Source organism: Oryctolagus cuniculus, chromosome 8, assembly GCF_051225735.1.
Source record: "Oryctolagus cuniculus isolate XC-2025 breed Fujian yellow rabbit chromosome 8, ASM5122573v1, whole genome shotgun sequence".
Lineage (NCBI taxonomy): Eukaryota > Metazoa > Chordata > Mammalia > Lagomorpha > Leporidae > Oryctolagus > Oryctolagus cuniculus.
In genome coordinates, this window is record NC_142874.1 from 36,426,820 (window position 1) to 36,452,095 (window position 25,276).

The 25,276-nt window shown below is 38.0% G+C and overlaps 1 protein-coding gene across 9 annotated transcripts in view; it reads right to left on the bottom strand.

Moving 5' to 3' along the window:
- The window catches only part of GRIA2 (glutamate ionotropic receptor AMPA type subunit 2), a 170,834-nt gene extending 145,558 nt beyond the window's left edge, over nucleotides 1-25,276 (bottom strand). The window contains exons 1-2 of one of the 9 annotated variants that reach the window (XM_089302277.1): nucleotides 24,755-25,276; nucleotides 24,080-24,220 (exon numbers count right to left, since the gene is read on the bottom strand). In XM_089302277.1, coding sequence (XP_089158403.1) covers nucleotides 24,080-24,220; nucleotides 24,755-24,842 — 229 coding nt within the window. In that variant the 5' untranslated portion in view covers nucleotides 24,843-25,276. The remainder of the gene's footprint in view (nucleotides 1-24,079; nucleotides 24,221-24,754) is intronic. The other 8 variants (XM_051819909.3, XM_089302275.1, XM_089302276.1 and 5 more) reach the window with 8 other exon arrangements.

A 25,276-nucleotide genomic window follows, 5' to 3' on the forward strand; every position in this document is an offset into this window, starting at 1 on the left:
CATATCCGAGTCACGGCACCATTATGTCGCTCCCCGTCTTCGTGGAGGAACGACACTGGACCTGCGCTGTTCTTTTGTCTGCTCGGCCCTTCCCGGGTTTGCTGCTGGTTCTTCCCGGGTTGGCTACCGACCCTTCCACCTCCGTGGAAGGGCGGTTCCCCCTAGCCACTTTCCCCACTTCCGCGGGGGAGCGGCACACCGCCGGCCAGCTCTCTCGGGGGCTGCACAGGTGTTCCTCTTAGATGTTCCTCTTAGATGTTCCTGGTGCATGTTGTCTCTCTCCTCCTTTATAGTCCTCTTCCACCAATCCCAACTCTGCTACCCACACGCCGAGTACGCTGCTCTCCTCCAATCAGGAGCAGGTCCTACAGTTTATTGGTTGAACTGGAGGCAGCTGTGTAGAAGCTGTTTCTCCCTTCTCAGCGCCATATTGTGGGAGAGCAGATGCATAGAATAAGTCTTAATTCCAGTAACTTAGTCTAGTCCGAGTTGCTCCCCACACAAACCCAATCAAAGGAATATTTTTTCATTCTGAAATTATTTTGTTAGTATGGAAATCATATTTGCTTCTTTTCATTTAATATATTTGCTGTGGAGAAGCTAAGTTCTTAGAGAGGTAGGGTATTTTCATTGCATTATTGTTTATTTTTTAATCTGAGATAGAAAAGTACTTCAAAAAATCATGAAAATGAATATTATGAAAAAGTATGCATGGAACTAAAATATTTTGCACCAAAATTAGCTTATCTTATGATTATATTTTCCATGAACTTTTCGAACTGGGCTTGGGTATGGTGCTTGAATTTGCATGAATGCAGACACCCTGCTTTCTCTGGGCTTGGCTTCCTGCTGCTCCCTCCAGCTACTGTTGCCTGCTCTTCCACTCTCTCACGGTGTTGCAGCAGTTCTTGGCTTTTTTCCTGAGAGTAAGCACACTAAGACGTTTCTCATTCAATCCCTTTGTACCTCCTGGTCCCTCTACCAGGGATGCTTTTTCCCAGCTCTTCATCTCTCTGGCTGGTTCCCATCTGCCTGGTATCAACTCAGGTCTCATCTCCTGCAGGAGGACGTCCCTCCTCCCTCGGATTGCCTCATATAATGTCTGCAGCTATCTCCTCAATCATATCTCCCTGCTGACTCCCTCCGAAGCATATATCCCAGGCTATAATTCTATCTCATTTATTTAATTATCAACTCACCCATGTGCCTTTCTTCTTCACTACCATCTCCTCAGTGCCTAGAATAATCCTTCACAGCAGAAAGGATGAAAACTAAATATATATATATATATATATATATATATATATATATATAAAGTCCATGTCAGTCCCAACTCAGCCATATACGCTCATTACCCACAGATACACAGAGACCATCCTCGGGTCTCTTTCCTCTACATTCCTGGGTAGTCTACCCTTCATAGTGAGAAATACAGCAAAACAAAGGTAAGATGGGCCCAGGGCAGCACAATTCATCACGAGGATCACCTGAGCACTTCAAAGGAGCATGATACTCTTCAGTGCTCTAGGGGACATTCATTAAAGAAAAGAAAAATGAATTAATATGCTTTGCGCTTCAGCTATGCCAACAAGAATTTAAATTTATGAGAATAGCATTGTCATTCCCCTTCAATTTATTCCACAGTTTATAGTCAGACTGATATCCAAATCATTTTCAACACAATGTGCTTTTTCAGCATTGATAATTATAAATATTTTAAAGCAAGATGAAATCCTTTCAACTACAGCACTGCTAAATTAAAGTTATTTGAATAGCTGAACTGGCTCAAATCAAACAAACACAGCCAATCCTGATTATTAGTGGATTTTAAATTTGCGAATTTACTAACTCATTAAAATGTGTCTGTAACCACAAAATCAATACTTAACAATGCTTTCATAGTCATTAAGAAATAGGTGCATAGCAGTGAAAATCTGACTTAGCCAATACACATATTCCCAGCTAAGGTGAAGCAAAGCAAACTCTGTCTTCTTGTTTCAGCAAGTGTTGCAAAGAAGTGGCCTTTTGTCTGCATTGTTGGGTTGGGGAAGGGGGTGGATTTCCCTGTTTAAAATGGTCCCTAAGCACAATGCTGCAGATTTGTCTGGTTTTCTAAGCACAGAGACTGTGATGTACTCTATGGAAAATATCTGTTAAATAAGGCTCTTTCAGGCAAGAGTTACAGTGCTGTTGGCCATGAGTGCAACATCAATGACTCAGCAATATGTATTGAGGTGTCTGTAAACAGAAACACACAAAAATGAGGTTATGTATTGATCGGCTGGTGAAAATGTGGCAGGCTCACAAGAATGTCACACTATGTCCTCTGGGAGCAATGGCTCAGTGTTGGCAAATTCCATGTTCTGGGAGACTATAGAATACAATTCTGTGAAACACAACCATCAGCTCTTTGTGTTTTTGTAGGGAATAAGTGTCAAACTCTTGAATCCTTATAAGGTTTGTAATCTCACCAGTACCTCTATCATCAGAAAGCATATGGTTAATCTGTCCAAATTTCATCCAAAAAAAAAAAAGTTTGGTGAAGTACACTTTCTCCTAGGCACCAAGGTCTCCTCTGCATGGTCATCATTCCTGTGCACTTTCATTGGTTGAAGTTATAGATTATCTTCCCTACCAGCAATGAAAACACCAAGAAAGCTGACATTGAAAAAATTAAATCCCCAAGCCTTCAGGACTATTGCTTTTTCCATTGCTTGTTTAATGTTGTTGTCTACCAAATATTTCAACCTGGTGTAACTGTTAAAACTAGGCGATGCCTCAACCTAACTGACTGTTTACAGTTGAGATCTTAGAAACACTATCTTCACATTAAATATTCAAAAGCCATATATCAAAGATGGTTTATCACAATGATATAAAACGCTTAACTGTATTGGCAATGTACTCTCCCACAAGAGTAAGATGACAAAGTGAAAGCTGTGAATGAAAGGATTTACAAAACAGTTGCAAAGAGAAAAACAAAACAACTTAGAATTAAATACACAAGCGGGAACTACAATAAATAAATAAAAGAATTAGAACCGGTGGTGGCCGGCGCCGCAGCTCACTAGGCTAATCCTCCACCTGCAGCGCCGGCACACCGGGTTCTAGTCCCGGTCGGGGCGCCGGACTCTGTCCCAGTTGCTCCTCTTCCAGGCCAGCTCTCTGCTGTGGCCTGGGAGTGTAGTGGAGAACGGCCCAAGTGCTTGGGCCCTTCACCCGCATGGGAGACCAGGATAAGTACCTGGCTCCTGCCATCGGATCAGCGCGGTGCGCCAGCCACAGCGCGCTGGCCGCAGCGGCCATTGGAGGGTGAACCAAAGGAAAAAGGAAGACCTTTCTCTCCGTCTCTCTGTCTCTCACTGTCTACTCTGCCTGTCAAAAAAAAAAAAAAAAAAAAAAAAAAAAAAGAACCGGTAAAAAAAAAAAAAAGAACCAGTGGTGTGGAATGTACAAACCAACTTTTTACTTATGTCATTGTTCACGGGGTACTACTCATCTTTTTCATTTCTTTCAATCACTTCTGCTTTATCTTGTTTGCATCATCACTTAAAAATACATTTCTCTTCTTCCAATGATTCTGGTTTCCAAAATTCCATGAAAACTACATATTCAAACAGCTATGTCATGAGTCAGAAGGGAAAAAAGCAAATCTTTCGCTAATCTTCATTTAGATATAACCATTCAAGACAATCTCAGAATTGGTTAGAGATTTAATACAGACAAGCAAATGAATGCTGTGCAGTTTACTTTAATCATATGACAACACTAAAAAGATATTTTAAAGGTAGAACCTCACAAAAACATTTAATGTATAGTTTATGTTTAAATGTATATTTTATAGTAAATACATTCTAAAGAAGAAGAACGAGCATCAGTTAAACAGATATCTAGAAGAAATTTTAAAGAAGATGGAGGCTGGCAAATCCTGTAAGTAATAATACAAGAATTCCTCAGAGTTTAAGGGAGAATCTGTTTTCAATCTGAGTGCTGATAAGGATGCAAAGAAAAATAATCCCAACTAGATGAATCAACACATAATTTTAGAGAATTAAGAAAAAAATCTGAATGCTTACAGGAAGGAAATAATAAACAAGGATAAAACAACATCTGATGAATGAAGGTAAGTGTGTAATTCCTTCCAAATTCTTAGAACTATGATTTTTATCTTAGAAATCAATATCCAATGAAGCTTTCAGTCACACAGGAGAAGACAATTAAATTCTGGCCTATATACATAATGGAATACCACTCAGCCATGAAAAAGAATGAAACCCTGTCTTTTACAACAAAACAGACATAACTGGAGACCACTATGGTTTGTGAAATATGCCAGTCTCAAAAAGACAAATATCATATGCTTTCCCTGATCTGTGGGAACTAATATACACAGTACAAAAAATCTAATGTGTATAAGTAACAGTGCATTTTGAGATTTGATTATTATTTCTAGTCCTTGTCTATACTTTTGAGGTACACTGGTTTTCCACTTAGCACTTACTGAATTCTGTATTTACTGGAGAGTTAAGCTTGTGATCATAAAGAACACTGAAATTATGTCAGTGTAAAAATTAAAAGAACAATAACAATACAAGGAAGGAGTAAGGGGGCATAGGGTGGGGAGTATCATGCTCTTAAAACCATATATGTGAAATATATAGAAAATACATAATGGAAATTTATTTCCTTTTCATAAATTAAAATAAAACTCGTCAAACATTCAAGGGCTCAGAAAATTTGCCTCCAGAGCATTCTTTCATAAGCAGTCCTTTAGAGTGAACTATAGGAAAAAAATCTTGAGAACCAAGAAAATGAAAATTCATAGGTTTAGGAACAAAATCTCCAAAAGACTGAAGAGAAATTCACATGGACAGCACTTGCAACTTCCAATTGCAGAAAAATAGAAAGCCTTAGTGGGGTGCTTTCCAGGCACAAAACGGAAGAAGAGACGATTTAATGAAAAACTGATATAGCCTAAGAATAAGATAAAGTCACACATTGCAAGGAAGACAACAGAAGGACTAAAAACTCCAAGATATTTTTAAAACCTGTGTGGAAATAAAATTTAATCTAAATGTAAATTAACTGCTCCAAATCAGATCATAATTTGTCTTCAAAAAAAAAGAGAATGTATTTTGAGCAACAGAATCAGTAATATCAAAAATATGAAGCTAGATGAAAAGGCACTCATGTCTTATTGTATAAGGAGAAATAAAAGACTATCAGTGATTCCATTGGAATATAAAATATCTGCACTTGTGTGTATATATATACACACATACATATATATGCATACACATATGTGTGTACTCATGAACTTTTTAACCAAATTCTTTAAAAAAAACTCATTCTAAGTTATAAAGAAAAATGGACTTTAAGTATATGAAGATGTATGTGAAGGAACAGAAATGTGATGAACCATAGGACACTGTTATCCCAAGATGTCAGTATTTCAGAACAACCAATCTAAGTTGTATAAGGTAAACAGAAGGAAGTCTTAGGAATAAGTAAAAAGCATACACCAGATACTAGATTCAAAGAGCATATGAACATGTGAAAGTCACAAAATACGTGAGGGCATTTGAGAACTACAAATTTGAGTAAAGAAAAAAGCCATAATATTGGAGAAAACATTCAGGAATATGGTACTCGTTCTGCAGTAAATAATAGTAGCCTGGCTGTGTACAATTATGTAAATCATACTTATTGATTTTTGTTTTTATATTAAGTCTATATATAAAGTACATTGAAAAATTGATTAAAAATACAAAGTAAAGCATAAATATTCTCAACCTAGACTCATAAATGTCATCAACTCGTAAAGTAGGTAGTCAAAAGATAAATCTATAACCACCAAAGTAAGAAATAGAAGGGTGGAAGTGTGGGTGGGAGGGAGGCTGGTTTGGGAAGTATCACTGTGTTTCTGAATCTGTATATATGAAACACATAAATTTTGTATACCTTTAATAAATTTAAAAAGAAATATGATTTCAAGTATATTGTTATAAATTACATTGAAAACAATAAAGCAATGCAAAATTTACAGTATAAATTTATTAGTAATATAAAATGAATCGCTAAAAGTATAAGGGAGAGGCAAGTTGTGTCATCTTCCATTTTGTCTTCCTATGTTATTAGAATTTTTTAACATGTGCATACACATTTAAGAGAAAAAATTAAAAATTAAAAGCACAGTATGTTTTTAATGTAGTGTCTTTTTTTGAGAGGCAGAGAAACACAGACTAAATAAGAACTCCTATCCACTTGATCACTCCACAAATGCCAGCAACAGCGTGGGCTGGGCGCGGGCCCAAGCCAGGAGCCAGGAACTCCATCCCAGTCTCTAAAGTGAGTGGCAGGGGCCCAACGACTTCAGCCATCACTGTTGCCTCCCAGGGTCTCCATTAACAGGAAGCAGCAGTCAACAGCTGGAATTGGATACTCACACAGGTATTCCAATATGACATATGGGCATCTAAACCAGTGTCTTAAAAAAAATTAGCTTTTGATTTCAGCTTATCTTTAAGTTTACAAGACAAAAATTGAATAATTGTGAAGAGTTCCCAAATTTAAATGCATGTGTATACATACATATATATATGGCTAAATTATGAGCATGAGTAATATGAAACTTTGAAAATTCAGTTAAAAATCTCTTTAATGCCATCCAAAAGTGTTTCAAGTATTACATTAAGCACAAAAAAAGACTGCAAAAGACAATCCATAAATAATAACAAATAATTATTTCTTGAGCAAAAATTATGATTGTTATTTTCTTTTAGGTTTTCCAGATTCTCTACCTTAATGTGTTACTTTTATAATTAGGAAGAATAGTCTAAAATCAAAGCTTCAGAAAGTTTTTATATCAATTTTGAGAAGATAGGACTGAGTGAAAGAGGAAATGAAACTTTGCCAGTGTTTATAAAAGATTTATTTTTAAAAATCCTTTGCACAAAATAACTAACAGCACAGCTGATTGATTTAAATTTGTGTTTTTTCAAACAGGCAAGGTTTTTCTATTCAGTAAAAGATATCCTCAAATATAAACAGATAACTAAAATATTGCAGAAATTAAATGAAATATTATTTTTAGTTATCCTGAAATTTAAAAACTCTCAAATCACAGATTGGGTTCTTCCTCATCCCCTGTGCTCATTAAAAGCCCGTGTGAATTCCACATTTTGGCTATTGTGAACAGTGAAGTTATAAACACGGTGGTGCAGGTATCTGTGATACAACATGTCCATGTCCTTTTTATTTATTTACTTATTTTTATAGCCCTTGACTGAATTACCATTGAACAAGGGTCTTTTACTTCTTACTTGTTGATCTCCTTATTTAGTGCAGACTGGAGATTAAGCTCTTGACCGTACTATTAATTAAAATGCGTTATCTTAAAAATTTAAAAAGCAAAAGGAAAGAAAGGAAGACAGGAAAAAGGAGGGAAGGAAGGTAGGAAGAAGGAAGAGAAGGGAAGGAGGGAGGAGGAGTATCATTATATTCTTACAATTGTACCTATGAACTACACCGAATCTGTTCTCTTTGTATTAACATTACATTAATAGGAAAAAAAAAATAAAGTAAACCTGAAGTTTAGAGTTCCAAAAATGAAAAAGGGTTGATAAATTTCCCTGATCAGAAATCCATAGCTCATGTCATGCAACACAATGCAGACTCAAAATATTTACCGATGCAAGCAACATCTTAGTATTTTATTTAGTATTCCAGTGTCAATCAGATTTATACCGTAAATAGTTTGCTATTTGTCTTCAGGTAAAGTACATCACTGGCTTTTAACACAAACTGTAGATGAAACTATACATTGGTAATAAAGCCATGAGTAACTGAGTTCTTTATTGCATATGGTTTGCAGTCTTAAGTTTTAATATTATATTTGTGAACACACTTGGATTGTTACACTAAATTAAACTCAAAGTGCTATTCTGAAGCCAAGTCATACTTGTAACCCATTACTTAAAACTCACAGCAGGTTAAAATACGCAAAACTATCAGCCCATTTAAGTGATATTAGCTGTGACACCAGCTAAAAAACATAACAAAATCTTTTATTTATCCCTTTGAGTTCAGTTAGTGTTCAAAACTTGACATCCGCTTTTATTGATCTGAGAGCTCAGTAGCACAGAAGCACAATTTAGGGTAACGACTGTGGTTGTGGAACAAATATCTTATATAACTTTACATTCGTTTGCTTATAATAGAGTCTTAATGCTGTATCTTTCATTTTCTGAATGAATTCCCTCTGGTCTTAACGCCTTGAAGAACTATTTACTTGGGATGAAAACCTGATTGCAAATTAGTGGAGGAAAAAGGGATTTAAAAAAAAATTACACGTCGACAATTGGTTACCCTTATGTAGGGGAAAAATGAAGCTGGATTACCTCTTCATATCTATACTAAACTCAAAAGAATTTGAAAGATTCATTCTGAATTACAACATCAAAATAGAATGGAGATGAAATAAAATTCAAGCATTTTTTCTTTAATCTGGAATGGAAAGGCCTTGTTGTACAAGAAACAAAAACACAGAAGCAATAAAATAATTTCTAAATTTGATTAAATAAAATTTATAAATATATTTTTATAAAATCATGATTCTGAAAGCTCATGAGCAGACTATCTTTAAAAACTATAGAAAATTTGGTAAAATAGCCAGAACACAGGACAAAGTGGATGCTTCTTTAATGCATAACTCAGGAAGTAATAAGAGCCTTGCGATAGACGCACAACTCAATAGCAAACTGAGCAAAGGTAAGAAGAGCCACGTACACATGTTCACACATAAACGCAAACACACACACACACACACACACACACAAGCAAATGATGTGTTGCCGTTATAAATCAAAGTAATGAGATACCAATGGCAAAACTTAAAAGATTTTTAAAATTTAAAAGGTTTCCACTAGGGACAGTGGCGAGAAGTAGGACCACTCATAAACTATGTTGTAATGTAAATTGACAGTTTTTTTTAATATCTAGCAACATTTTAAATGCAAATACTTGTTGACCACGAGTTATTTTACTCCTATGAATCAATTCTACAATCCTTCTTGCAGATGTCACTAAAATAGGAAAAGAGGAAAACAACCATCAACAGAATCAGGTTAAATTAAAGCAGACCACCATGCTCTAAATTATGTTAAGTAGGAAACAACCATCAACAGTAAATGGTACAATATGATTTCCCCAAATAATTAATGATGATTACCTCAGAGAAGTGAAATTGAGGTAGAAGAAAGACTTGATATTTATTATATCTCCATTTATGTTGCCAAAAATTGTTTTAAGGACCTTAAAAATAAATTCAAATTTCTGTATATTTTGTTTTAAATCACGCATAATACCAAATATTTTTCATTTAAGCTTTTCAATATTTTATATAATTTTTTCTACCTGTTAAACATGCATTAGGCTGGCGCCACGGCTCACTTGGCTAATCCTCCGCCTACGGTGCCGGCACCCCGGGTTCTAGTCACAGTTGGGGCACCAGATTCTGTCCTGGTTGTCCCTCTTCCAGGCCAGCTCTCTGCTGTGGCCCGGGAGTGCAGTGGAGGATGGCCCAGGTCCTTGGGCCCTGCACCCGCCTGCGAGACCAGGAGGAAGCACCTGGCTCCTGGCTTCGGATTGGCGCAGTGCGCCAGCAGTAGCAGCCATTTTGGGGGTGAACCAATGGAAGGAAGACCTTTCTCTCTGTCTCTCTCTCTCACTGTCTAACCCTGCCTGTCAAAAAAAAATGCATTTTTTTTCAGAAAATCATGTTTTTCCATCTGAAATTCTCAAACTGTTATAATAATCAAAGTTCAGATTGCATACAACATATTTTAACATTACAACTTGCAACTTGCTTTTTGGTAGCAAGCTAAAATAGTATTTATTATAATTAAATCATATAATCCAGATAAATTCATGTATATAAAGGATGCCCTACCATTTCTATGGTCTATGCCAATGCAAGGTGAATTGAAGAGATTTTGGCAATGAATGGGGAAAATCACATGCAAAATAAAATACAAATGGTCTTCTCCAAATATGATACTAAAAGTTGAAATTATTTTGGATAGAGCTGACATAGTTAAGAGCAGTAAGTCCTAATTTGACAACCCAGGTTTTCAACAACATATTCTAAAATCAGTATTTATGACAATGATTTTTCATCTTTCATCAAGAGTCATTTTCTGGAATTATCACTTCAGCTTTCAAGATGCTTTTGTTCAGAAGCAGGCATTGCAGTGCATCGTGTTAATTCATCACTTAGGACACCCACATCCCATATGGGAGTGCCTAGGATCACATCCTGCCTCCACTTCTGACTCTAATTTCCTGCTAATGCAACTGGTCGGCAGTGGATTATAGCCCAAGTACTGGAGTTCCTGTCATCCATGTGAGAGACCTGGATAGAGTACCTGACTCCTGACTTCAGACTGGTCCAGCCCTAGCTGTGCAGGCATTTAAGCAGTGAACTAGTGAACAGCAGTTTTCTCTCTCTCTGTCTTTCAAATAAATAAATGTTTAAAGAAATTTTAACTAGACTTTGTTTCAAATTAGTTCAAAGCTATGGAATAATATTTGCTAATAATCTAAAATCAATGACTACACTACACATTCTAAAATAACAAAAAAAATGTCTAGTTGACGTAAGTAAATGGCTTCTATTTTTTTCCCAAAGAAAATATTTTGTAATCCTGAGTAATTCTAATACAGAAGGTTTATTTTCTTTGTCATCTCAGACATGACCAAAGTGATCTCCATAGACCAGGTATCTAATAACAGCCTAAGGAAGGAAAAAAAGGAAGACAGAGAAAATCTTGTTGTAAGTGTTTTTCAACCATAAACATAGCCATATGCACTTTGCATTTAAGCACTGACTTCTCTATAATATATTCTATCTGTGGACCTTGTCAAACTGATCAACATAACTTGCAAACAAATAGATTTGCATTAAAACAGTAATTTTGACCCCAGTTTTGAACAATGGTCCGTGAAGAAGTTCATATGGCTCTATTAACTGCAATTAAAGGCAACATCAGAATAATGAATCGACTCAGATTTATGTGGTTAATATTTTATAAACTACAAAAAATTTAGTGTGTATATACATCTTTATTTTTATTAGGTACCAATGGCTACATCGAAATCTCCCCTCTCCCCAGAAGTAATCTCTGGCCAATTAACTATTTAAAACATTTTCACACCTACCAGACCTTCTGCTAAACCTAGAAACAGACAAAGACAGCTTCTTTGTTTGTGCTGGGGAAGAAACTACCAAGGAAGATGACCCTAGGCTAAACAACCAGAAGAAAGATATAGACAACTGGTCCCCAACAAGAAAATCACATAAACATGTCTCTTGTTCAATGTCGCCCTTCTTATGGGAAACACCTACCATCATCTTTGTGGCTCAAATGTGCTACTCCTGAAAGTGATAACAATATTTTCAGATATTCACACTAACTGCTAAAAGGCTTCTCCTGTTTTTAACATATGGATGGTTTTCAGTTCTTTCTGCTTTTCTATTGAATTTGGAGGAAACTGTTTATGGATCAAGAACATACCAACATTCTTGTAAAAATATGCATTCCATTTCCTGCCTAACAATAAAATAAAATCATAGTTTCTAGTGTTAACTAAGAATGGTTAGTTAAATAAGCTTATTATTTTGAAAGTAACATAAAGACAGTTGTTAGCTACCATCTCTTCTATGAACCTAAAAATGTGGAATTAAGTATATGTAACTAATAAGCACTCAGGAGACCTGGAATCCCTGTATCTAGCAATAACAATAATAATAATAATAATAATCACTATGAAATAAAGGGAAACATTACACGATGAGGCAATTGTTATAATGACTCCCATTTTACAAAGGAGGAAACAAGATCAGAGTTTAACTGATTTATGTGAATTCACACGGCTAGTAAATGTTGGAGCCCTAATTTTAATTCACGTTTGCCCTTTCTAATGTACTGGCAATGAGACTGAAAGAAAATCTGGCTTAGGAACTAGCCGAAGGAAGTTAAATCCTTTTCCTCATCTGAAAATGTATGGAAAAATAACTCCACTTATTCTACTAACTTTACAGAGCTAGAGTGAAGATGTCCAGATATAAAGTTGTTAAAAGAAGAAGAGCTGGGGCCAGCGCTGTGGCATAGCGGGTAAAGCCACCGCCACCGCTTGCAGTGCTGGCATCCCACACGGACGCCGGTTCAAGTCCCAGCTGCTGTTCTGATCCAGCTATCTGCTACAGCCTGGGAAAACAGTAGAAGATGACCAAAGTCCTTGGGCCCCTGCACCCATGTGGGAGACCTGGAAGAAGCTCCTGGCTCATGGCTTCAGATAGGCCCAGCTCAGGCCATTGTGGCCATTTGGGAAGTGAACCAACAGATGGAAGATTTTTCTCTCTCTGCCTCTGCCTCTCTGTAACTCTGCCTTTCAAATAAATAAATAAATCTTAAGGAAAAAAAAAAAAACAAGAAGGGCTATACATAAAGATAAAGTCAAAATATATGAACTCTCTGAAGGCAGGAACTTCCTTTTACTCTCCCCAAGGCTCTGAGCTCATAGGGAAGCACTGGTAATACAAAGAGGAGAATATAAGGTCACCTGTGACTAATTAATCTAAGCATTTATTTTCTCATTTAATATTCTGAAAGCTACTATCAGATATGGCAAAGAAACTGAATTTTACTCCACAAAGTAAAAAATAAATGAGGTATGAAGCTTATTTACAATTTTTCTTGCCTGATTCCAGAGCCTGTGTTCGCTTGACCGGCTTCATTTGAATAAATGTAATTGAGTTAATTAGACCAAATAAAACGTTAGGAATCTTCCGTATGCTCAGTGCCACAAAGTTATCTTGATCACGTGCTTGGAAGATCTACCAAGGACAAGAGTTTCAAAATGGTCAGCATCCTGAACTGCGAGTGCTGTGCAATAAAGGCAAAGCGGCAGTGCGACTCGGGTTTCAGGTTCTCAGCTTTCAAAACGCACTCTCATACTACAGGGAACCGAACAGAACTCTAAGTGGCTTCCGCGGTTTATATTGTTAGTCTCTTCTTTTTGTCACCAAACAGAATGTGTCCTTCCCAGGTACATAAACAACAGAGAAAGATCCCAACTACAACAACCAAAAAAAAAAAAAAAAAAAAAGGCAGAAATGCATTTTTCTTTATCTTCTGCCTCCCTCAGCAAGTGCTTATCAAAAGTATCCAAAGATCATAACAAAGGAAGTAATGATAAAAGTCCACTGACTGTTGTGCATGTGCCAAGCACAGCTCCTAGGAGCTTGCAACTGTTGTGCATTTTCAAAATTACCTGTGAAGGATGATACTGCGATGGTTTGCATATTTGGATTTTAAATGGCTCAAACAGGACAACGTGTTAAAGGCTTGGTCCCCAGGGTACCGCTACTAGGAAGCAGTGTAACCTTTAGGAGGTAGGGTCTGCAGTGGGAGGACGTTGTTCTCCGGAGAGAAGGTTGTTACAAAAGCCCGAGTTGGGCTCAACCACCGTGTCTGCTTCCTGGCTTATCACATGAGCCTTCCTGGTCCACACTCAGCCACTGCTCTTCGTGTACTTCATCAGAAGCCAACCCAGTGAGGCTGCTCCATCTCTGACTTGAACCTCCACACCGAGGCTAAATAAAGCTGCTTCCATCATAATTAGTTTGCCTCAAGTATTTCATTATTGCGCCAGAAAGCCAACTTCACAGCATTAGAAATAAATGTTACACATCTAGCAATAGGAGAATTGGGTTCCAAGTGCAGACACTTTACCAGTGCTATTTCATATCCCAGACATCATTTTTTTTTAATCCTCATAGATGAAACCCTTGTGAACTCAGCATGAACATGACAACCCCTGACTGCTCTGTGTTCTAACATATACAGATGATGGTCTTAGGGACCTTCCCTCCAAAGTACAAAAACGACACAGATTCTTGAACTGTTTCCCTTGTTTCTGAAATTTCCTCTCCATATGTAAAATTATTACAACAATGTAAACTATTAAAATTCTTTTTTTTTCAGGTTGTTTCCTTTTTTGTTTTTTTTTTGTTTTGTTTTGTTTTTGTTTGTTTTTAACTTTTATTTAATGAATATAAATTTCCAAAGTACAGAATATTGATTACAATGGCTTCCCCCCCATAATGTCCCTCCAACCCGCAACCCTCCCCTTATCCACTCCCTCTCCCCTTCCATTCACATCAAGATTCACTTTCAATTCTCTTATATACAGAAGATCAGTTTAGCATACATTAAGTAAAGATTTCAACAGTTTGCTCCCACACAGAAACATAAAGTGAAAAAATCTGTTAAAAGGAGTAAAAATGTAAATTGTGAAAGTGCTTAGAAATTGTAAAGCTAATATGTCCATTTCTTACATAAACTAAAAACAAGATTGGAAATCTTTAACTCACAAATGGCAGGTAAGACATGAACAAAGGAGAAATCATGACCCAATTTTGAATGTATGTCTCAACAAAAACTAGCAAACCACATACACACACCACTAGAACACTCCATTTCCAGACTTGACTTTGCCAAAGAATAGTAATGAGAAAACATGTTTTGTTGTGGGGCAGTAATCTTCCCCACACAGTAGGATTATACTAATTCTATGATAGCTGGATCAGTGAAAACATAGTCCCTATAAATATACATAATTCACAGTAAGTTATATAAAGGCATAGAGGAATATGTTTAAAATGTTCCAAATTGGCAGTACTAAAATGTTTATGACAGCATTTCTCAGTTTACTGACCAAATTAATCACACCACTCCATATAATCCTTATTTTTCAAGATGAAGCTACCTACGGTGGTCCATACATCTACCTCAAATTCTTCTTTGTATAATTTTTTAAAAATTAGCCTAATGGCAAAAGTTATATACAGCATGAGGATTGTCATTAATTTTCTTAAATGATCCTCCAAGAATTCTATTATTTGTAAAAACATGTAGGATTGTTACAAATATTTTAACTTTAAAAGATTTCTTTCCTTTACCATTGTTATTTAGGTGAAGATGTAGAAAACATCACCACCAATAACATAAACTGAAAGACTGGTTTTTCTGTCTTCTACTCCCATCATTTATCAAGCAGTTGTAGATTTGCTACAATAGCCCTGTTACCCAGCGACGAGTCCAGGTTTCCTAGCACAGAGTCCCTGCTCTCCATAAAATCCACAGTCTAGTACTATGCTGTGTTTGTTTACATATTTTTATCTATAATATCTATAATATTTTTCAAAACTCTTCAGTAAGTATTTTAGCTCTTAACTTGCAGGAGAACTTTTCTTATCAGCCCAGAAAGATAAAGTGCTTTAAATTTTCATTTTTGCTTAAGATAAACACATATTGCTTCCATCCATACCTTCGTATCTCTCTCTGGAAAACCTAAGCTTTTATAATTCATAAAAATTATCATGGCAAAAATTCACTCCTTTATAATAGCTCAGCGCTAGTACAGAAAGTTGACCATATTTGGGGAAATTCAGCATACATCAAGCCTATCAGTGCAAAACAAGTTATAGAAAGAGTCAGAGACCTCGAAAGAGAGGATTACTTCCCAGTGTCCAGTTCTTCAGCCCTGCCTAGTACATTAGGTTATGCTATCTCTTAGTGTTTTTCCCTTTTTATCCATAGCCTCCTCTCCCACACGTCTTAAGAAATCCAGCAATTGCAACCTGCAATAAGAGAAAGGAAATATACTTCCCCTACCCTGAAAATGTTTATTTCATCATCTCGTTCTATCATTTCAGTCATGCATAAGAAATAAAATGTATGTAATCACATTGCTGACATATCCTGCAGTAGCCTGGATATCAATAGTAGAGAAATAATAAAATGAATGCTAAATCTGAAACAGAACAGGGTTTGAACACAGAGACTTCATATCAGCTGCAAAAGGTTATATGCTGAGAAATTTTTTTCTTTTTTTTTCTTTTTGACAGGCAGAGTTAGACAGTGAGAGAGAGAGAGAGAGGGAAAGAGAGAAAGGTCTTTCTTCTGTTGGTTCACCCCCAAAATGGCCGCTAAGGCTGGAGCATTGCGGCTGGCGCGCTGCGCCGATCCAAAGCCAGGAGCCAGGTGTTTCCTCCTGGTCTCCCATGCAGGTGCAGGGCCCAAGGACCTGGGCCATCCTCCACTGCCTTCTTGGGCCACAGCAGAGAGCTGGACTGGAAGAGGAGCAACCGGGACAGAATCCCGCGCCCCAGCGGGACTAAAACTCGAGGTGCCAGCGCCGCAGGCGGATGATTAGCCTAGTGAGCCGTGGCGCCGGCAGAGAAGATTTTTTCTTGTAACTTGAATTTCAATTAAATTTATTCTGAAGTTACAAATGATTGATTTAGGCCATATTCTGTTATAGGAATGTATAATATAATGCCATGTTTCAATACTAAGCCTAGTGAGGGTTAGGCCAGGTTGAAGCTGAGCTGGGAACCCCATTGGGGTGTCTCTTGTGGGTAGCAGGAAGTCAAGAACTTAGGCGTCATCTGCTGCTTCCAAAGATATGGATTAGCAGGAAGATGGAATCCAGTACAGAGCTGGAAATCAAACAGGCACTCTGACAAGGGATGTCAGTGTCCCAAGTGGCATCTTAACCACCATGACACATGCCAACCCTATTTCTGTTATATTCATAGACATAATCAGATTAGAATAAAAATATTTACATCACAAGGATTCCTTCTAAGATTCTCTGAGACTCATCAAAATGAAAGCATCAGAAGGCCATGAAACAAGCAAATGTCATCATATTAATTATGTGAAAATAATCTTACATGTAGACAAATATTTCATAGAAATAGGATGCCCTATGCAAGTATTTTAGGCAAACTAAAACTTAGGCCACTTCTGAATTCAGTCCACTTTGTGCTCATGTTTTAGATACTGAAATAGCTGGGAAAATGTAGATATTACCATGGCATAGGCATAAACTATATAAAACTATAAAGTAAAATTCTGAAGGACAGTTTAAACAGTAAAACTATGGTCATTTGAGAAATGTGAGAGGTTATGGAAATTAACATATTCCAGGAAACTACTTATAAATTCCCTTTCTCTAATGAGCCTAATATCTCTCAGACTCACAAAGCTACAGATACTCAAACATTTCAAGATATTATATTTTAAAATCATTTTGACCTTTAGCAAAGATAGGGAATAAGTATTTCAGAAGATTCTTCCAATAAAATGTTAATGGTTGAAAAATGTACACCAAGGTGTTTTTCTAACCCAAGTAAATAATCAAAGGATTGTAAAAAGGACAAAACAAAGTAAAAAAAAAACTAAAGATAGATTAAGACATTAAAAAAAGGCATACATAGAAAATAATCATGTTAGTGTGAAACAGAGTAGTTTGTAGACAACAAGAAACTAGGTCCCAAGTTTATCATTCTTGGATACCCTTTAAAAGTAAAACCAATATTTTTGTAATTCTGTGTATTTTTAAAATCTGTAATAAAATAATTAATACAGAAAATTGTGATTTTTAATACCCTGGCTATGGGTAGGCATTATCTTAATAGCATTTATAAATTTTTTTAAGATGTGTATTGTAAAGCAAATTATTCTAACATATGTCCAAGAATGGTACAAACACTGCAACTTTGAACTTTTTTGATGAAAATTTTAAAATTTTACTCTCTCATCTAAACAGAACTTTTAAAAAATATTTTTATTTTTATTTCTTTGAAAGTCAGAGTTGTGGCGGTGGGGGAGAGAGAGAGGAATCTTTCATCTCCTGGTTCACACCTCAAATGGCCACACTGGCCAGGGTAAGCCAGGCTGAAGCCAGGAGCTAGGAGTTTCTTCTGGGTCTGCCATGCGGGTGCAGGGATGAAAGGCCTTGGGCCATCCTCCACTGCTTTCCCCAGGCACAGTAGCAAGGGGCTGGATCAGAGTGCAGCCAGGAATGCTCATACGGGTTATCGGTGTTACAAGTGGCGGCTTAAAGCACTACATGGCAGCACTGGCCCCTAAATTGAATTTGAGGCAGGCATCAAGTAAAAATATATAGTCTTTATTTTTGAAATCCAAATGTACTGCAAATGCAAAATTGTGACAACACGAAGTCTATATTTTTGCTATTCTACTGCAAAAAAAGTATATAAAATTAAAAGTATAAATAGGTAAAGAATGAATTTAGTGTCTCAATGTACTAGGAACTGAGCTAAAGCTTTGAAAAGGACACAAAAATAACAACACAATGACCCTAATTTCAAGAAAGCCAATTTTATTTTCTCCTCATTCATTTCAAATGCTTTAATTCAATGGCTTCACATTTATCAAAATTGAAATAAACAATTAAATCAAACAGTACTTAGAAATAATATATATTAAACATTCAAGCAAAAACACTGTAAGAACTACACTATGTTTTTTAAATTAATAAAATTTGCTTTGAAAAATATTTTGATATTTCAAAATTGTGACTGATTGTGAAATTTCTATTTTGAATTCAACAACATATTTGTCTATAGTTTAAAAGAGCCATGGTCTTTAGGTAGCTGGGCAATTATTTGAACAATTAGATAAAAACCTCAGATATCTTGGCTGAAAAGTGCCATAATAAGAGTTAATATTTTAATGAAATCTGAGGAAGCCTCAATAGAGTCCAGTTAAGAAAGAAAGGAAATATAAATTACCCAGTGGCCATTAAGCTCCTAATGCAATCTTTAAATCTAATACAAGGTTTAGCTCTTAGTGTAATGTACCCTTTGCTCACTTGAAAAAATTTTTTTTAGAAAGATCCTTTTCTAGTTCAATTTAGATTTTATTTCCTGTAATAGCATTTGCTCTGCAGATTAAGTACTTTTATTGACTTTTTTTCAAAAAAAAAAAAAGTAGGAAGGAGAAGAGGAAATTAAAACGAAAACACATTCTTTGAAAATGCAACCATACAACAACACATATGGGATTACTTAGGAAGCAACTGCTCTTTTTCAATCTTCCTTCAAGTATTTTAAAGTTTGCAAAGTGTGCTGGAAAAGATGTGTGCATGAATCAGCATCCGCTTGTCACAATGTCACAGTACAGTGATCCTGGCCCTCCAAAGGCCTGAATTGGAAAGGAAATGCTGGCACGGCTTGAGTCAGCAGGCTTCACACAGGAGCAGCACAGGGATGCTTCTTAAAATGTAAGCTTCCACAGGTCCATACAGTAATTTTTAAAACTACTTGAATTATCCCAAAATAGAACATTTCAGTGAATGTCATTGTTTGATGTGTATTTAGCACACTCATCATTTTCTTGATATTCTCATGTGACAAGTGACTGAAAATTTAACTACAAACAATTCAATTACAAATTAATTATCCTAATACATTTCTGTCTTCAAACTCTGTACTTGAATGCAACTGAATGTTTACAACATGGGGTTGTAAAATGTTAGGTCCTGGTATATATGTTCATGATTTTGTTAATACCCTGAATTCTTACCATTCTTTAAGAGTGTCCAAGGTTGATTATGCTTTAATGAAATATTTACATATGTTTAAATTAGTTACTGCAGGTTTTAGCAAATAATTTAACAAAATGAAAAAACAATAACTAAGCCAATTTATAACTACTACAAATACAAATACAGAGAATTACACTTGTGTAAAGTGTAATAAAAGCTTGGTAAACATCAATTAATTTAATGAATGTAGATATATAATATCAATAATTGGTCATTAAAATTCAATGATGGGAAATATATCTCAAAAGAGATCTGGCGTACTGAGGTTTAAAAGTGAAAAGCTTAGTTTAAAAATTCTCCAGCTTTCAAGATTTACAATCTGCTCTTCCTGAATGCCTTTATGAGTCAGGTATACAAGAATATTTAAGATAATCTGAATTTTTAAAAAAACTAAGACAGTATTTTCAAAAAACATTGAAACTTATTTTTGATTACAGCATTTTAAATAAAAATTTTCAAATTAGATGTCACGTATTTTCTTTAATTTCTCTGAATTTGTTTACCATGTTTTAAAAGGTATTCAGTGTGCGCAACAGTTTTATGAGACAATATTTTCTCCAACATCTCCATCTGCTGGCTTAGTGGAAAAGTAGATTTTTATTTGCTGTTTCTTTAAAAATTAATATTTTAAAAAGTTATTTTGACTGGTGAAATTAAAATATGTAAAGTAGTAAGTTATATTTAGCCAGACTAATAGTCATTTGTCAACATCATTTATCAAAGTACAAAGCAAATATTTTTGAAGATTAAATTAAATATTTAATATTTCTAAGCCCCAAACTCTACGGGATAAGCACTCATGTTTATAAACCCTTTACACAACTTCATTTTTAAAAACGTTTGTGTAATTACCATGTCATTGTTAGTGATAGTATGTGAAAATCCCTAGTATATTTTCCTAAAACCTACTGTTGATGTTGGTTAAATATGTAGTATATACATAGATATCAACATCAAATTTATTATTTTCACCAAAATTCAGAATTTTTTTAGTTACTATAATAAATTGCTTGTGTTTAAAAACTACTAGAATACCCGGACCTCCTCATGGTGAAACTCTCGGACAAATTCACAGCTGCCAATGCATATTAAAGGCATTAAGACCTACAAGGCCTTGAGAACTACTCAAAGAACACACAGGAAAAGGGGCAGAAAAACTGAGTTACCACAGGAAATGCATTCATTTATTCTATAACAACTTGAAGGCACTCAGTAAAAATGTACTGAGGAATCAATGAATTCTCGAGGCCCATCCCTAGTTTCAACTGCTGAACACATCAGATGCTAGTCTCAATTTTTTTTTTCTGGGTTTATGCTTTGTAGTTTCTCATAACAAGGGCTTGTGTTTGAACAACCTTCAGAAAAAAAAATTCCTCAAACTATTTCTAGCTAAGAAGAGAGGGAAAAAAATAAAGAAAAAAGAAAGGAGTGAAGGAGAGAATGAAGGAAGGAGGGAAGAAATTGGAAATCTATCTCTATTCCCTCAGGTACCCATGGAAACCAATGGAACAAATAAGTGCTTTCATTATCCCACTGTGACTGTGACAGCGAAGAGGACAGGAGCTCAGTGCCAGGCACATAGTCATACTACCCAGTTCAGAACAGAATGACTTCATTTCCTTTGCATACCCTTAACCTGTTTAGTGGAGCTCTCTGGATCCTTCAATCAATGTCAACTTTGACATTTCCAAAGAATTTCTTCCAATGCAGGAATAAAAGTAAGTTAGTGAACTTATGCATTTTGTTTTGAAATTATATTTTAAGTTATAAAACCCCACTTTCTTAATATATAGATTCAACACTATGAGATTTTTATGATTTAACTCTACCTGGTATGCATTGCTAGATGGCACGCATCATTTAATAATGCAGTTAAAAGAGAATTTTATAGATTTTGGGAGGGAAAGGGGAAAAAAGATGTTTGGGTTCAGCTGTCAAAATACTGAAAGTTATACAGGAAAGAATCATGCACTCTCCTGACTAAAAAGTCAAGAAACAAAGGGTGAGGATTGGAGACAAACACTGAGCACAATTTAAATGATAAGGTCTCTTTTTGACAAATGTGACATTGGAGCCTCCATATACTTCTTGGCTGTTGACTTTGTGTTGACAGTTTATATAAGCATCTTTCTCTGTGTGTCTCTGAAGAGTTCAATTAATTTTACATCATCTATTGTTCTTAACACCACAAAAGGAAGGATTCAGTATTCCATTTCATTTTACAATCTCTGGATTTTGAAGTTCCTAAAGCAATAAAGAAACTGGGTCAATGGTAAGTGAGCTGCCCAGTTAATGAGTCAATGTCAATTCCAGAAAATTCTAACCAGGGAGGTTGCCTGCACTAGATGTCTTCAGCTATCATTGAGAATACTTATAGCGTGGGAGCAGCAATGCTTGCTTCTGAATTCCCATGTTGGCATCTTTAAAATGTTTGGTCTCTTTAAAATATTTTGTTTTTGTGTTCCAGGGCAAAAATCCATGGAGGAGTCACTTTAGGATCTGGAGAGGAGCACATTTTCATTTAGCTTCACTTCCTGAGAAATACAAATACATCTGTGCAGAATGAAGATTTGATTATACCAGCTTCTCAAAACTATGGTCAATAAAGTTGTGTAGCTTCTTTAAAAATATTAAATCCATGTGTTTATCACATGTACGTGTTGATTCTGTAAGAAGTTAGGGAGTTACAGATGTGTTTATGTATATATTCTGCCTATATATCTTATTTCAATAACATTTTGTTTAAAAAAAATCCACAAATCTAACACTGAGAACCTAAACCCGACTACAATCTGTTCTTTAAAAAATCCGACACCTGGATTCTACATTTGCTGGAGTGAGGAATATTGGAACCTGGGCATATCTATTATTTTTTCAATAGGCTTCTCTCATGAACTTCTCGACCAGTGTGTTCCAAAAGTATAGCCGTCGATACTTTCATCCCACATTTAAAATCTGCGTGCTTCCTCCACAAGGCTTTCCATAGAATCCATTACTTTCCATAGCATTATCTAATACACAATTGCATATAGATACTCAGCATATTTGCATGGCAAACTTACAATACAGAATCAAAGGAAGCTCCATGATATCAAATGAATAGTCTACATCTGGCCGGCGAATAGGTTAAGGTTACAAGCCTTCAAAATTTTAACTGAAGCGGTTCCTTTGTATGTATCTGTACATACTAAAATTTTCCGGTATTCTTCATGGCCTGTTTTTATAGTTGCAAATCCATTTAATTTTCTCTCCCTCCCTCCTCCTCGAACATTTGAAAAAAACCTACATCACCGAACCCTCCTTAACTCTGCCCTTCCCATCACCACAATTACGCCCTGTCGTTGCAAAAAGAGTTGGTGAGGCGCCCAAATTATCATTAAGCCCGAGCCATCAAATCCACGACTGAGGCTTGAGTTGGGGCAGTGGGAGGCAACCGGTTGTTTGTCTAAGGTGGGAGCGCTGCAGTTCAGCTATTCCCGTGGTAATTTTCCGCTAGCTCCTGCACACGGTAGGCAGAGAGAGAGGCAAGCCATCTGCAAATCCCCCCGAATTGTGCGAACGTCCCGGCCGGAAGACATCACTCGGGCAGGCGATGATGGCCGCGCGGGGCCGGGCCACTAGCCTCGCCAGCGAACCTTTCCAAGTCCCCAGAGCCTGGGTGCGAGTGCTTTATGGGAAGCCTTGACAGAGCTTCCGCGCCAGTGCCCGGAACACTGCCGCACGCAAAGAGCTAATATGGAGAACTGCAAAGACTAAAATGGCTGATGAGCGACTTCTTCACATTTTCAAATCCATCCTCAGATCCCAGCGCTTTCGGGTCCTGTCCCTTTGCCAGGGCTGGGACCCCGCTACCCAAGAACAAAGCGCGCGGGGGCCCCCTGAGCTCAGGTTGAAGCGCACGAAGCAGGAGAGATTGACAGCTCTTCCCCTGCCCCCGGCGCACCCACCCCACCGCACCCCAAAGCACCCCAGCCGGCCGGGCCTGGGCCTGCGTCAGCCGCGCTGCGCCCCTCGGGTGGGCGTTATGTAACAGCCCTGTGCCGAACTCCGGAATCATTTTATCAACTCGTCCCGTCGAAGAGCGCCGCGGGCTGAACCCGAGCCGGAGCTGCGGATGTCAGCCCCGGGCCGCAAGCGCGGGTGCAGCTGCGGGGCCAGGCGGCCCCGGGCTGGCAGCGCTCGCTGGGATGTGCCCCAGAGCGTGTTCCCTGTGGGCAGGGCTCCAAAGGGCACGCATGGGGGGCAGCTGGGGTGGGCACAGCTGCCCTCCCTTGGTGCTCTCAGGATGAGCGAGAACACCTTGCACCGGAGGAAGCCCCTCTCCCCGCTCCCACGCCCACCCCCGCTCCACAGTGCGCACTCTCCACAGCCTCTCGCTCCCTCTCCACACCGCCCTCCCCCCAGCCAGCGGGGGTCCCCGAGATCACAGCCACCTTCCCCCTGCGCGGCGCCACGCACGCGCGTGTGCAGTCGCTCACACCCCCACCCCGACACGCAGAAACCCACACACACACACACATCATCATCATCATCCCACACTCACACTCACTAGCGGGCCGCGTGCGGTACCCGAAAGACATGAATATTCATTACTTACAAGCATTGGTGACTGCGAAGCTGTTGGCTACCTCCAAATTGTCGATGTGGGGAGTCAGTCTGAACTCCGAAGTGGAAAACTGAACCATCCCTACCCGAAATGCACTGTATTCTTGATCAGCGCCCCTCGGAAACAGCCCCCCTGCAAAAAACAAACACGGAGCGAAAGAACAGTGTTAGTGCCCGGGAGGCAGAGGGGGGAAGCCCGCTGGCGCCCACCGCCCGGGAGCCTGGAGTTTGCACTACCAGGCAGAGTCAACGCATCCACCGACTGGGCACCCAGGGCCGAGCATCCCAAAGGTAGCCCAGGGGTCAGGACACTGGTGAGACATTTGAGGGCAAGGCGGGTGGCCAGAAACGTTCGCCTTTCCTCCTAATCGCAAGCTCTGCGTCCAGACCCCTAGGGAATCTGAGCAAAGTGGAAAATGTTGTGAAGCCAGAATTAATAAATTTTGGAGGTCAGAAATAGGAAGACCTTTCGCTCTATTGTATCAAAGCCACGGTCGTTTCCCTCTGCTTCATCCTAAGAAAAACATGTACATTCTAGGTAGTTTAAATCTGGAATGCAGTCAAGGTATGACATAAGTCTCCATGACATGAATTAATTTGCCCATTGTGAACAGAGATTACCACCAAATTATGCACAATTCAAAAGCATAGCACAAAGGGTACCTACCTATCTGTATGCTGTTAGAAGAGACACCAAAAATCAGTCCCCATAAAACAGGAGAAAGGAGGACAGAAATATGCATAATCTTTTGCATTTCCAAGAAAAGTAGAGCATCCACAAAATACCCCTTTTATTTTCCTTTTCCTCCTCTTCCTTCTTTGGCCGTGTTCCTCAGCAAATTAGATCCTCTGCATTTTGAGACAGCAGTTAAGCACCACGCTGCTAAAAACCCGAAGTGGAAGCAGAAGAATCCCTATTTCCCGGGTCCTGCTGTTGGCTGCCGATGCCCTGCGCCCTGTGCCCGCTCCCGAAGTCCGGAGGACTGGCTGAAGGCAGTGTTCAGCGGAGCTGCCGCCGTGGTCCCAGTGTCTCGGAATATTCAGCACCCTCCCATGCACTCACACACACTCACCCTCTCTCGCGCTCTCTTCTCCCTCTCCTCTCTCACACACGCGCCCGCGCGCGTGCCCGCGCGCGCACACACACATACACACACACACAAGCAGGCGCGCGCGCACACACACACAC